The 15,454-nt window shown below is 35.6% G+C and overlaps 1 protein-coding gene across 10 annotated transcripts in view; it reads left to right on the top strand.

The window, feature by feature from the left end:
- MOB3B (MOB kinase activator 3B) overlaps positions 1 to 15,454 on the top strand; it is a 351,484-nt gene that overhangs the window by 279,855 nt on the left and 56,175 nt on the right. For all 10 annotated transcript variants that reach the window (XM_072612554.1, XM_072612591.1, XM_072612578.1 and 7 more), the window contains one exon: positions 11,327 to 11,529. In XM_072612554.1, coding sequence (XP_072468655.1) covers positions 11,327 to 11,529 — 203 coding nt within the window. The remainder of the gene's footprint in view (positions 1 to 11,326; positions 11,530 to 15,454) is intronic.

Genomic DNA, 15,454 nt, shown 5'->3' with positions numbered 1-15,454 from the left:
CTCACAGGGAGGGCTGGAAGAGGAAATTTTGAGGTAGAGATTAGAGAGTTTAGAGGAAAGCAAAGCAGAGAGGAGGAGGGTATATGAATAAAGGCAAGGGATTTACTGGAATTTTTATCAGACTCTGTTAAGGGGGAAATTACCCAGTCAGAGCTCGATGCCAAATCAATGTGATACCTCTTCTCCCCTGCCAAGGAATTAGGAAGGAATTTTGTATTAATGGGGCCTAGAATAGTTAGTTATAGACACATAAGAATGTGAATTAATAGGAATGGGGAGAGTTCTTCTTGTGCCTTTGCCATTCCTAATTAAGCTGTGACTACAAATACTCCAAGGCGGTCATGACCCTGTCTCTGAGAAATCTGATGTTTCCCTGTCACCCTGAGAAAGGGCATTGACATCAGAACAAGACAAATTCATAAATTCAGCAGTGTTCTGTTGGGGGTATAATGTAGTCATGGTTAAGGGCTTTGGGGAATAAATCTAAATGTACATTTATATGTCTTGGGCCAAATTCATGATGACCCAGTTTCACCCGACTTAAAACTGGGCCTAAAATGTTTGCCTTGGTAGGCAGGTCAGTTACTATTCATCATAATAAATACTTCAAATTAGAGATGTACTTTTTACATCCATAGAGTTGTTTGGGAAGGTAGTTGGGGTGACTTGTTTCCTGTCAAAATTCAACTTAAGACATAAAATATTGGCAGCTAACCCATTAATATTATTTCCATTAACTTGTATAAATCAAACATAGAGGCTGAAAATTAACAGTTGCAGCATTGTCTGAAATAAGAAGAGAGTAAAGTTTTTATGTTAAATAGAAAAACCAATTGATTAAAAGTGTCATTCACACAAAATCAAAATAAGCTCAACAGTTTATTCTCAAGTATCCTGTTCATGCTAGTCACTATGCAAAATGCAACATGTTAGAACTGGAAGAACCTTAGAGATTATTTATTTTGTCACCCAGATATAACACTGATTTTACAGATGAAAAAATTGAGACTCAAGAAGTGATCTAGCCAAGCTTCCATAGCTAGTAAGTTGCAGAGCTGAGATTAGAGTCTCTTGGTTTTGAGCTCTTTACCTGACTGACCCCAAAAGTTATGATCTATGTGTTTAAAAATTTATCAGTAAGAGGTGATGAATTCATGCTTGGGTCAAACCATAGCATTGCACTTTGGTTGATATTTGTGTCATGAACAGGTATTAAAGGGGCAGCATGTATAGTGAGCAGTGAGTTGCCCATGGTGTCAGAATGGCCTGGATTTAGGTCTTGCCTCTGAAACATACTGGAAGTGTAACCTTGGGCAACTCACTTAACCTGTCAGTACCCCAAACACTATAAATTGCAGGGCATTTGGTGGTATGCATTGGTAGAGGCAGGTCTCACACTGGAGTACTTTTTTACTAGTAAATTTTACTAGTAAAATCAGAGGTCTAGAGCAGCCTACAAAAGTCATCTACAAAAAAAACAAAAATCATCGGGTACATCTGTGTATTTACTATTTGTCCAACAGTGTGATAAATACTGCAAAGTAGTTTGGGTGGATTTGGATTTTCATTAGCCTAGATATAGTTATTCCTTTCATCTGTGTAAATGTAACAGTGCTCCTTTGTACTTTCTCAGCCTTTGCAGTTTTTCTTCCACTTTGTTCTATAAATCTACCTTAAAGAATCCGTTCAATGTCCTCAAACCTTCTTCTATTGTTGCTAGAATCTTAAGGGTACCAATTATCTGTTTGTGCTGTCTTTCTGTTCTTTGTCATTCATTTTATGTTACTGGGCCACCTCTGTTCCCATTCATTCACATTTTCAATAACGTCTTTTATATCACTTCATGAATAAGAGTTTCATTGGTAATATGCTTTAGCCTACTTACACCCACCATGAGTCTTTGTATTCTGCATTACTTATAATTTTCATCCTTCTGAGATCACAGTATTCCATAATTTGTAGCTTTACTGAGAGAATACTCCTGTTAAAAATATGTGCTTTTGCAGCAACAAGAATTTGGAATCATTGAAAGTCTCACACAATTTCCAAATTTCAATTCAGACTACTCAGTTCTGGACCCAGCTCATTGTTCACCTGCAACACCTATCTAAATCTCTCTATTCAAGATACAGAAATATAGATACAACTTAGAGATTTGTCACAAAATCTCTTTAGTGAAAGCTATAGCAATGAGAGATAGTTATAACTACTCACAGTAGAAAAATAAAGTAGATGAAAAATGCATGTCCCTGGACTATGATATTCCTGATTTTATTATCATTCTTTGTAAATGTACATCTAGATAAAAGCTTGTAGACTAAGAAGGAGAGAGAGAATGAGAACACGATGTCTCTTTACAGAATAATTTAATGGACTTCCTTTCTAGATTTAGCTCATCAGCATTGTACATCAATTTCATGAAGGCATACTTGCCCGGATTCTGGATAATGGACAATGCTCTCATTCTGTCTCAGTCACCAGTGGAGTAAAATAAGGCTGTGTGCATGCTCCCATGCCTTTTAGCATGATGTATTCAGTCATGTTGTCAAATGCTTTCAATGAGGATGAACATGGCATCAAGGTCAGCTACCATACTGATGGTAAATTCTTCAACTTGAGAAGGCTACAAGCCAAGACCAAAGTGTAGGGAGCGTTGGTGCATGATTTTCTGTTTGTTGATGATTGTGCACTCAATGCAGCCTCTGAAGCTGAGACGCAGCAAAGTATGGATCAATTCTCTGTTGCTTGAGCTAATAATTAATACCAAGAAAACAAAGGTGCTCCATCAACCACCACCACACCATCCATACATAGAACCATTGGTTACAGCAAATGAAGAAGTCTTGAATGCTGTGGATAAGTTCACTTACCTTGGTAGTGTACCTTCCAGGGATGTACACATTGATAATGAGGTTGATACATGCATTGCTAGAGCTAGCTCAGTGTTTGGGAGGCTCTGAAGGAAAGTATGGGAGAGACAAGGTATTAGATTAACTACCAAACTGAAAGTCTACAGAATTGTTGTGCTGACCTCATTGTTGCATATCTGTGAAACTTGGATAGTATACCAGTGCAGTGCCAGGAAACTGAATCACTTCCATTTGAATTGTCTTAGGAAGATTTTGAAGATCACGTTGCAGTACCAGACATAGAAGTCCGTACTTGAACTAAACTGCCAAGCATTCAAACTCTGCTTCAGATGCTTTAACTCCAATGGGCTGGCCACATTGCTTGAATGCAAAATGTACACTTGCCAAAAAGACTGTTTTATGGAAAACTCACACAGGGCACATGGTGGACAGAAGAAGTGATACAAGGATACTCTCAAGGTCTCTCTTAAGAACTTTGGAACTGATTGTACAACATGGAAGACACTGGTACAGGACCACTCAGCATGGCGTGCCCACATCAGAGAAGGCTGTGCTCTATGAGCAAAGCAGAATTGAAACAACTCAAAGGAAACTCAGGATGCACAAATTTAGAGTATTCACTCCAAATGTTCACATAGACTATTTGTGTCTGACCTGTAGTAGAGCATTCCAAGCACATATTGGTCTGATCAGCCATAGTCGAACACATTGAAACTTGACTCTAGCAGAGTGAGGTCATTTTGGTCCTTTCTGAGAACAAAGGAAAACAAATATTATTGTCACTATAGAGACAATATATAGTTTTCCTATCCACTTTTTTTTTCAAATGTGAATGATTAGAACTAACTCATTTTTTCATTTCTGTGGACCGAAACTTTGTAGAATTCTGGGATTAGTTGCAATGATCACAAAGTCATCTTTGAATAGGAGCATTTGGAAAACTTTGTCACCAGTAAGGTTTTCTATGGATATAAAGCCATGAGAGTTACAAGACCTGTGAGATGTAATCCATGTCCTTGAGGAACTTAATATCCAGAGTAGGAAAGGTAAAACTGAAACATAAGAAACTATTAAAGAACAACACAAAACATTTTCTAATATAATGCTTAATCATATTGAGCAAGTGATCAATTTCAGAATTGCCTTAATATAAATATGTCCCATCCTTTTCTTTTAAAGCACATGTTGGAGAATAAGTTAAGATCACATATGGTCTTATGTTTTAGGGCCAAAAATAGAAGTAGAAGCAGTGGCTGGTGCTAAGATTATGATAATGTTTATTTAGTGACAACATGTTGTCAAAATAACCTTGGCAGCAGGAAAAGATTGACTCACACTTGAACCAATTGTTGCACCTCTACCCTATATAAAAATGATAATAATAATTAACAAGTCATTTAATCTACACAATAGAAAATAGAATATTAAATATGAAAGAATACTAGCAGGACAGGAACTTGTCCTTAGTTTCTATTTTAAAGTTCATCAAAAAAGATGGGAAGAAAAAGATGACAATGCTTTGAGATGGAGGGAGTAGATAGGGCAAAATAAGGGAATGCCATCCAGGGTAATATATAGTGGGGACTCTGTACCCTAAGATAGCTATTATAGCCTGGTAGGAATTCTGAAATACTGACCAGGTGCTAACAACTGGAGTGTGCAGGTTAGAAGTATGCATGAAATTAACTAACAGTATAAATGCTTTCACTATGTATGTTGCTATATCATGGTAAATGAGAAACAGAGTTTACTAGTTTGAGACAAATATCTCCTATTGTTTTTTGTTGATAGTATCCTCAGCTCTGTTAGTTATATAACGATATATTAAAAATGGAGGCAGGACAATTTTGATTGGATGAAATAAGACAAATATTGGGGAACTCAAACCAGAAGTCAAGCCAAATCAAGTCAAAAAAATTTGTTTACCATATTCCAGACACTGTGCTAATTATTAGAGATAAAAAGAAAGGTAAAAGAAATTTCCTGCTCTGAGGGAGTTCACAGTTTAATGGAGAGTAGAAGTGGAAGATCCTGAATTTCTACATTTAGCACAAACTCCTTCAATGCTACCCAATAATTAATAATAATTTTGCAAAGGAGATAGTGTAATCAGAATGAAATTTTAGAAAACCCTTTTTTACTTTAATGACATGAATCCAGAGTCATGCAGCATCAAAAAAGAGTAATTAAAAATACTCCTAAGGAAATGTCCTGAATACTACCATGGCTGAAGTGGTTTGGTAAGACTGTGAAGACCTGTGGAAGGACATTGGAACTTGACGTCAGTATCTAGTTGGCACACACAATAGGAAACTTGAACACCATATTGTTTAGTGATGTTTAATGATGAAAGGTAACAAAAAGAAAACTAATATATGTGGTGGAATCTAAAAAATAAATGCATATCCAAAAGTCTTAATGCCCTTCACCAGCAGCTGAAAATGAAAGCTTAAAGGACAATAGGACATAAAGAATAAGAGTATCAGAAAAAAATCAATAAAAGTATTAAAACTCTCCAAAGCAAGAAATTACAGGAGAGAAATGACTACACTTAAATGAAGTACATGTGGAAAGGATTTGGTTTCCATATGGTTCCAAGAAGTCCCAACACAACAAAATCATGAATTGGATCCAATAAGAAGCAGAAACAGATTATTTTGATATTTGATTATGTCAAAGGAAGTAGGGGGCTGAAAATTCTAGCTTCTCTGAAAAATTTGAAAGTGGTACATCTGGAGAAGATCCCTAATTTAGACAAAAAGTACTTCATAGTGGCACATGAATAATTAGCAAAATATCAGTTTCCTTTCCATTATAATCTTAATCCCATCTACCTTAATGGAAGACATGTATATATATATATATATACACATATATATATGTGTGTGTGTATACGTGTGTGTATGTATGTACACATGTATATTTACATACATACACAAAACATTTTCCCAAAAGCTATCAATATCTATATATGTAAAAAAGGTATTAAATATAAATTTATAAATTCAAAAATGTATTTTAAAAATCCATGCATTGGTTAACATGAAAAAGAATGTACCCCAAAATACACAAAGAGGGTATAAAGGAAAATCCATTATTGATTCAGCAACGATTCGGTAAGCTATTTGAAAGCACTATAATCTTTATACTGCCCTTATTGATCATTGCAAAGCCTTTAATTAAGTTCTGTACTGATCTATTTGCCACATACTGCAAACATTAAAAAATGGATCTAACTATAGAGAGAATCTTTTGGAATCTACATAGAAAACTGATCTCTAAAACATACCACTAATGACATAATGTCAAGAATGATTCTGCCTAGCACTAAATACTTTAGCATCACTCTCGAATAGAACTGAATATGACTTTCAAGTCTGAGTGAGTTCTGATTGAAACATCATTATTATCAAAACATTCAAATAACTAATTATTTGATACGTATTTATAAAATCAAATTATATGGTTCCATTGAAGAATATATTAGACAACTACTTTATTTTGTTTAACTTTTCTCCAATAATATTAAGAGGACATTTAGACTTGCTTTTAAGTGCAAAATTCTTAATGTACGCCGAAGAAGAATACAAATGAAAGACATTGAACATGAAACTGGCAGTGAAACTGAGTTATTAGATGAAGGTGATACTTAAAATTCTTTGTTTCACTTTAAGCTAGATACATTAAATGCAAGGTTGTCAAGGTAAAACAAAAGCTGAGCATATTAAGAAGCTAACTGGCATCCGAAATTCAAAGCTTAACAGGAATACCTTTAAAGCAGAAGTTCCCAAACTTATTTGGCCTACTGCCCCTTTAAAAAAAATTATTCAGTGCCTCTCTGGAAATCTTTAACTCTTTAACATTTTTTTTTTTAAATTTGCATCATTTCAATGATGTATCTTAAATTTAATAATTTATTGTAAATTTGTGTTTTTCCTGCACTGAAATTTTGATGATATGATATTGTGTTGTGTAACCAAACAGTGTCACATTTTAAACAAGTCACTACACACACATATTCCTGCTGATGCATGCTGGACTTCCAGACAATGCACAATGCACAGGACACACTCACCTGCCAACACTTGCTTGTTAAGACATATTGGCAGACTTGACCACTGATCAGTTATAACTTGCATTTTATGTGTTTATTTGGAAAATAATGTAATCACTATGACTTTAACTCTGTTACACAATAGATGAAACATGTATGAACAGCTTTTCAATTTTTTTAACCTTCTTTTTTATCTTATGCTTCCACAGTCCCCTTATTTTTTTTTTTTTTTTTGTTCAATGCCCTACTGCCTCCCCCTAACCCCAGGATCATTCCAGTGCCCACCAGGGGGCAGTATCTCCCACTTTGGAAACCTCTGCTTTAGAGAAGTTTTGTTAGAGCAGTTAATACCAGTGCAACACAGCAATGTGAATGTATACCTTCGTTGCAATAAATTGATTTACGATGCATCTACATATCCTTACCAAACCTTACACAATATTAATGAAACGCAGGGACCGTTGCCCAAAGACAAATATAGAAATATAAACATTTCTTTGCCAAAAAAATAAAAAGAGGATTTATGAATTTTCTCAGAGTACACGATAAACAGGTAAAAATTTACAGAATTACTTTTGGAATAATTAGACTATGTTTCATACTGCAATAGCAAAAGCTGCCAAGAAGTATATGCTATTGCTTTCTCTAATGTAAATTAAAATGTTATATGTCCCAACATAGACTAAGTAACAACTGATATCCAAGAGCGGAATCAAAAGTTACTTCATGGGTGATATCCACTTGAATTTAGCCAACTGTATGCTGACAAAAAAACAGTTTTTAAAATTGGTTGTCATGCAGTTTTATTTATAAAGAAATAGAGAGGTTTATGGTAGTCATTCAGGACCAGATCATTGCTACCAAAAATTATAGAAGGGTTTTCCTTGAGGGATTTACACTTATTGATTAATGAAGATTATGGAAGAAAGAGAGGATAACTGTGCAATGCATTACTGGAAGCTGTAGAAATCTAACATCTGTTAGATGCTCATAAAGATATTACAAAGTGGTTGGCAAAATTTGCTAACATTTATAAACTAATAAGCTCTGACTCTCTTTACTGAAATATAAACCCCAAAATATTGTGTCAGTTTCCTACTGTAATAGGACCAGAGTATCATCACTGACAGAACTATTACCCATAACAGATTAGACATGAGACTTAGTCAAAAAATTAAAAACAATATTTTAAATAAATTTTGCCATCCTGACTATTCAGAATATCTTCAAGCTATATAGAATGAAAAGCTTTCAGATAAAGAGGTAGTAGGAGAAAAAAGTCATTCCCCTCATCCCATCTGCTACTATTATTGTCTTAAAAATACTTCCAGTGAACTGATAGAAGATGAGCTTACATTCCAGTATTTTCTTTCAGTTACAAAAATCAGTCATTTTATCCACTTCTGCAGTAGTACACATGACATCCAATGTAAAAGAATAAAAACAAGATAGTTGCATATCTTGGGACTATATCTGTACTACTTTGGAAAAGAGAAGAGTAATAAGAAAAGAAGAATAATTAGTATTAGTAATATTGGGGCAATAATATAATTGGAAAGCATATTAACAAAAACTTGTGTATTCATGAAACACAGGATCATCAACCTAAGGCAACGTATAGAAAAATTTTTTACCTTCTCCACCTGTGCAGCAATTTGCAATACATTAAATATAAAAGAATGGTAGGTCAACGACTTGCCTCAGTACCATTTCTTTCTGAACTTCATAAAAAAGATGAGAATTGTTCAGTTTCAGAGAATGGGAAGAAGAAGAGGTTTTCTGCTTGAAAAAATTATTTTTAAAAAACTTTTCAAAAATTAAAAGATAAGAATAAGATGAGTCACAATAAAACTATCATTTATTTGATGTTTTGAAATTTGCAAATTTCATCATCATTAAATGCTAAAAACAACCAACCCGGTGAGGTAGGTGCTATGACTATAGTTTGTCTTATTTTACACACAAGAGCACTGAGGCTCAGAGTTTGTCACTTGCTTGTGGTCATACAGTGATCATCAAAGATGGAATTTGAGCCCACACGTGCACAGCACCAAGTCTGGCACTCTATCTGCTATATCACCAATCACTCAGTTAAGGTGCCTACAATGAGCTAAACACTGCTAGCATTCTGAATGCCTCATTCTTGATTTTGCAGGGGCTATCTTATTTGTAGAATATTCATTGTAGAATACCTGTGTTTGTGTGTGTGTGTGTGTGTGTGTGTGTGTATCGTGTATGTGTATTCATTGTAGAATATTCATGAATATCCCCTTTATTGCTGCCTGCTTCTGGCAATTTCATTCGTAGTTAACATTCTTTCCCAAAGGAAATGAAATGAAAATCAAGATAAAAGGCTATTTTTTAAACCATTCAATAGGAAGCGACTTGCCCAGTCTCCAAAGTTGATGCCATAGTCATATGGAAAAAAAATCATTATTGATTAGAGAAATGCAAATTAAAACAACTTTGAGATATCATTATACACCTATCAGATTGGCTAAAATGATTGAAGGGGAAAGTGACACATGTTGTAGAGGATGCGGAAAAACTGAAACACTAATTCATTGTTGGTAGAATTGTGAACTGATCCAAACATTTTGGAGAACAACCTGGAATTATGCCCAAAGCTATTACATGTACCCTTTGGTTCAGCAATACCACAACTAGAAATGTTTCTAAAGATGATTAGGATAAAAGAAAAAGAACCTATGTTTTGTAATATATTTATACTAGTTCTCTTTGTGGTGGCAAAGAACTGGAAATTGTAGGGATGTCCATCAATTGGGGAATGGCTGAACAAGTTGTAGTATATGATCACAATGAAATTAATGCTATAAGAGATGATGAGCTCGACAATTTTAGAAAAACATGCATAAACTTGCACAAAATAGTGAAGAGTGAAATGAGCAGACCAAGAGAACGTTGTATACAGTATTGACAATATTGTCTTAAGAACAACTTTGAGAAACTAAGTCATTTAAACATATAAATTTTAACTTATGAAGACCCAAATTAATGACAAAGAACCTATGAAGGAAGATGCTGTCTGCATTCAGAAAAAGAATTGATAAATAGACGAATATATATGAAATGATTTTACATATACACACACGACATATATGTGTGTATACACACATATTTTTGTCTAATGGTAGCCCTTTCTAGGGTGGGGGGAGTAGGGAAGAAAAATGGAAAATTTTACATGATAATGTTTTTAAAAGCAATAGCAAGTTATGCATGATGGATTTGTAGTATGCAATCTTTTTTAAAAAAATTCTACTTTGTTATGGAAATGCTTATTTTATTTCAGAAAATATTTTTAAAGTGATGTCATCTTCTTGTATCTGGTATTGCAGAAAAGCACTTGAAGATGGAGGTACTCTCTCTGACTGTTAGCTGTGGTTCTAGTTGGTCATGCACGAGTAATAGCCAGAAGACATGATTTTGATAGCTCTCCATTTTCTCCTTTTTTTGTTACATCCTTTCTTCTCAGCATTTGTTTCCAGTTGAGGTGACAGAAATTTTGCCATAGTTTCTCAGTGTTCTCATTCTATCGATATATCTATCTATGCTTTGTTTAAAAACAATTGCAGGTAATTGTGCATGGGACTCAGGGGAGATTACCATTGCAGAATGCCATGCTTGTTCCATGTCTTCCAGCCAGCCCTGCTCTTCCAGTTTTGGTGCCTCTCTCTCGTTTGACTATTGCTCCAATATTCCTCTTAAGTCAGTGACAGCAGCCATCTGGGCTTCTTTAGAGACTCGAGACACTCCTTGAGCAATTGTTTCAAGGTTGGTTATGCTCTACTTCTTGGTGTCATACTCCTTCTGTTACAAACAATAAGACCCTTCTTACAGTTAATCTCCTGATAGTTCTATGAATGTAGAAAAAGAAAAGCGTGGCCTTGAATTTTTGATTCTGTGTTGTGGGGTGGCCAGATTGGAGGTAAGATAATAAAGCAAAACTTCTCTATGATTCCAGATCAATCACTCAATTTTTTGTGCCTTAGATTAGCGCTCCAGTCCCCTTATCTCTCTATGAGGATGAATGTGAAGATGAACATGATAAAATAAGAGGCAAAACATGTTTTTCTTATCTAATTCAAGAGATGAATAAATAAATATGAGGTTTATATAGCATTTTGAGCTATTTCAAACAGAATTACATTTTTATAGTTTGACTTGAAATTCTAATGTTCCTAAATTGCACCTTTTTTCTCTTTTATTCTTTTATTTTTGATTGCTGTTGTTGTGAGATATGGCCTACCTCACATCGATATATTTTTTAAAATATATCAATAAAAATTTTAAAATCATATTTTTAATTCTTATGGCTCCATTTTAGTAGTGAATGTGTCCTTCAGGTTCTGCACCTCATGAATCCTTCCTCTTTATTTTTTAGGCGTTCCTTTCCCACGGAACTTTCTTCAGATCTGCAAGAAGATTCTCTGCCGCCTTTTCCGGGTGTTTGTACATGTCTACATCCATCACTTTGATCGTGTGATTGTGATGGGTGCAGAAGCCCACGTCAACACCTGCTACAAACACTTCTATTACTTTGTCACAGAGATGAACCTCATAGACCGCAAAGAACTAGAGCCCTTGGTAAGTGGAGCAAGTACTGACTGCTTTCATTCACTCATAGCGCTGGAAAAGAGCAAGGAGAGCTTCAAGAACCATAGCTTTAAAATATAACCATTTCTTATGTTTAGATATTGCTTCTGTTCTCCATAAGTGGTAGAGATCCCATTGCAACTAGAAAGAGCTTGAAAATCAAGTCCTTTGTGGTTCCACATCATGAATGCCCGGATCCAAACTCTCTACTTGGCCACCATTCCTTCAGCTAGGTGATACAGTGGATGGATGCTGGGCCTGGAGTTCAAATTCAGCTTCAGACACATAGTAGCTTTGTGACCCTGGGCAAATTATTTAACCTCTTTTTGCCTTAGTTTCCTTAATTGTAAAATGGGGATAATATTAGTAACTACCTTGCAAAGCTGTTGTGAGGATCAGATGGAATAAAAATTGTAAAGTGTTTAGCATAGTGTCTGGCCCATGCTAGGTATTTACTTAATAGATGCTTATTTTATCACAGACACCTCATTATTGTATCTCCTTATTCAAATATAAACTCCCTGATGGCAGGAACTATCCCACTTTTGCATCTGTGTTTGTATTTTGGATCTGAGAATCCAGTGCACCTGGCCTGACACATAGTAAGCCCTTCACAAAATGTTCACTGATTGACTGGTTGATTAAACAATCTTTAGGGAAGCAAATACTGACATCTATCGATTCTAGTTTCTTATAGTCAGGAATTTCTTCCTCTTGTCTAGAATGGCTCCATTTATAGAAATATCGTTATCCCTTTGGGAAAGGGATACAGTATGGTATAGTTAAAAGAGCACACTGGAATCAAAGGTCTTGATTTTCAATCATTTATTGCCTGTGTAACTTTGGCTAAGTCCCTAAACCTTGGCCTCAATTTCCTCATCTGAAAAACGAGGTAGACCAGATTGAGATCTGTGATCTTGTGAGCCATGAGCCAACTGTGGGACTACACCGAAATCCAATTAGTGCCTCATTTGCTTCTTCAAGATTATTTTGTTGTTATTTAGTTATTTCAGTCATATCCAACTCTTTGTGACCCTGTTTAGGATTTTCTTGCAAAGATGCTGGAGTGCTTTGCCATTTCCTTCTCCAGCTCATTTTACAGATGAGGAAACCAAGGCAAACAGGGTGAAGTGACTTGCCCAGCATCACACAGCTAGTAAGATTTGAACCCAAGAGGAAAGTCTTCCTGACTCCAAGCCTGGAGCTCTATCCAGTGTACCACCTAGCTGACCATTCAGGGTCATACCAACAGAGAGTGAACAAACCCAGACAAACTAGAAAGGCATCAAGGATAGGTCCTGGTTGGACTGTCATCAGAGTATTAACCTAATTGAGTTTGATAGACTGATCAAGTAGGTGACTTCACAGGAGACATATCTCCCAATCTATAAAATGAGAAGTTTAGATTAGGTGAATAGTTCTAACCTTGGGGTCAATGAACTTGTTTTTAAAAATATTCCCCAGATTGCCAAAAGCGACCATGTAACAAAAAAAAAAAACAACATGGTATGGAAGAACCCCTGGATTAACTGATCAGTAAAGTCCGTTACATTTATCTCTAACAGTCTGAGTTTAGAAGTTTGTACGTATTTACTTCCATCAACATTATAATAATCTAGAATTCTTTCAATTACAGCTTCCCAATATCAGTATGATTAGGTATAGTCTAATGCTTAGTTATGTTAATAATATTTTTTTAAATAGCAGAACATACTTGCCATAATTGTTTATAAGGGTGGGGAACCTATGGCCTTGAGGCTACATGTGGCCCTCAAGGTCTCAGGTTCCCCACCCCTGGCATTATGTATTCACCAGGTGATCCTGTAAAGAGATCACAAATATTGGCTAGATTAGCAGCCAAGAGCTAGGTTGTCTATAAAAGGTGCTAATTAAAATTCATTGTATAATGGTATTGATTCAAAAATTCAATATTTCTGGAAAACTGTTACATGAGCAGTAGATTTCCATCCCCCAAATCAATAAGTGTAATGTATTTGACTAGTAGCCTCTTTTTTTGCTATGCTTGTTGTTATTTAGTTAATTAGCAGTTTCCAACTCTTTGTGAGCTCATTTCAGGCAGACAGGATTTAGTGACTTGACCAGGGTCATACAGCTAGGAAGTGTCTGAGATCAGATTGGAACTCAGATCCTTGAGACTCTAGACTCAGCACTCTATCTACTGCACCACCTGGCTGCCCCTTTAAATTCAGCCATATCAAATTAAATACAAATATTTTACTGATTCACTATAATGAACAAGAGCAGAACATAACTGCACATTGTGCCATCATCGCCCTGATGAGAATGAAAGACAAACCACAACACAGTAATGAATGAGGAAGGTGCCACATGAGACAGAATGAAGTATGAGGCAGAATCCTTGCTTTCATGGTTCTTCTAGTCTACTAAAAAGATCATTTCTTAGGACTCAAATTTCCTCCTTTACTCTTGCAACGATCTAGAGCAGAGATGTCAGACACATGTGTCCCAAAACACTCCCAGATGCTACCTGACCCAGATTAAAATGTAATTGAGAAATATTTAGCAAAATAAATAAAAATACAATAAAATACAGATAATACTGCATTTTAAAATAGTCAATATGCGGCCTCTATATATGCGTTAGTAGCCCCTATTTCTATTTGACTTTGATATCACTGATCTGTGATTAAGTAATCAGATGGCTGATTATCTTAGTATGGTGGAAAAAGTACTGGATTTACAGTCAAGCTGCTTGGATACAAATCCTGGCTCTACTATTTCCTATCAGTGTGAGCAGTACCAGGTCACTTAACCTCTCTGGGCCTCCATTTTCTCAAGTGTAAAATAAAGTTAGTTGGACAATAACCTGGAAGATTCCTTCTAACTCCCAATTCATAATCCTATAATTGTTAGTATTGTTATCTTTTAGATTCTTGTTATTGGATTTCCTTTTTTGCCTCATCATATACCTGTGTTAGTTAGTTGTATTGTTGAGGTTTCCCCATAGAGTGACTCATCTGTCCTCCTAGAATAGTCACATGGAACCTCACAAGAGAATTTTCTGCTCCTTTAGGTAATGCTTAAGCCACAAATTTACACACTGGAAAGAGAGGGATTAGACAACCAACAACGGCTCACCAGAAACAAAAGTCATTTAGTGTGAGGGTACCTTTAGACACGGCCAGTCAACTGGCAAGCATTTTTTGAGCCTATACTATGTTATGCCCGATATTAGACAACGAGAAAATAGAGAACAAAGTAAAACATTTCCTGCTCTTACATTTGATTCAGAGGGACAACACATAAATATTTTTATAAGGTAATGAGTGAGGGGAGATAACGTGGAGGTAGGGAGATCTGGAAAGGCTTTGTGTAGAAAGTAGTGCTTGAAGTAAGTGTTCAAGAAAACTAGCTATTCTAAAACATTGTGGTTCAAAGAGAGTATACAAGTTCCAGGAACGGTGTGGTAGAGCCAACGGAAAGGTAAAAAGTATGACAACGGGAAATGGAGTATTCTTTATAAGGAACAGTAAGAAGACCAGTTTGACCGGACCATAGGGTACATGAAGAGGAATAAAGTTTAATAAGTTAATTCTGTAGATTTTGTTAATTTTGTTTAATAAGTTAATTCTGAAAAGGTAACTTGGGACCAGGTTGTAAATTACTTTAGATGCCAAACAGAAGAGTTTATATTTGATCCTAGAGGTAAGAGGGAGCCACTGAAGTTTGAATAGGAGACTGATATATCTTAGTGCTATCACATTGGCAGTTTTTGGAGTACAGAGAGGAGTGGGGAGAGAGACTTGAGACAAGTAAGCCCATAGGGAAGCAATTGTGTTAATAAAGGCCAGAGGACATGAGATCCTGATACAAGAAATGTTGTAGAGGTAGAAAAAAAAAAAGAATTGGCAACTCACTAGATATGTGGTATGAG

This window comes from Notamacropus eugenii, chromosome 1 (genome assembly GCF_028372415.1).
Source record: "Notamacropus eugenii isolate mMacEug1 chromosome 1, mMacEug1.pri_v2, whole genome shotgun sequence".
In the NCBI taxonomy this organism is placed as follows: Eukaryota; Metazoa; Chordata; class Mammalia; order Diprotodontia; family Macropodidae; genus Notamacropus; species Notamacropus eugenii.
Note: the sequence above shows the minus strand (reverse complement) of the source record. Positions and strands in the feature narration are given on the sequence as shown.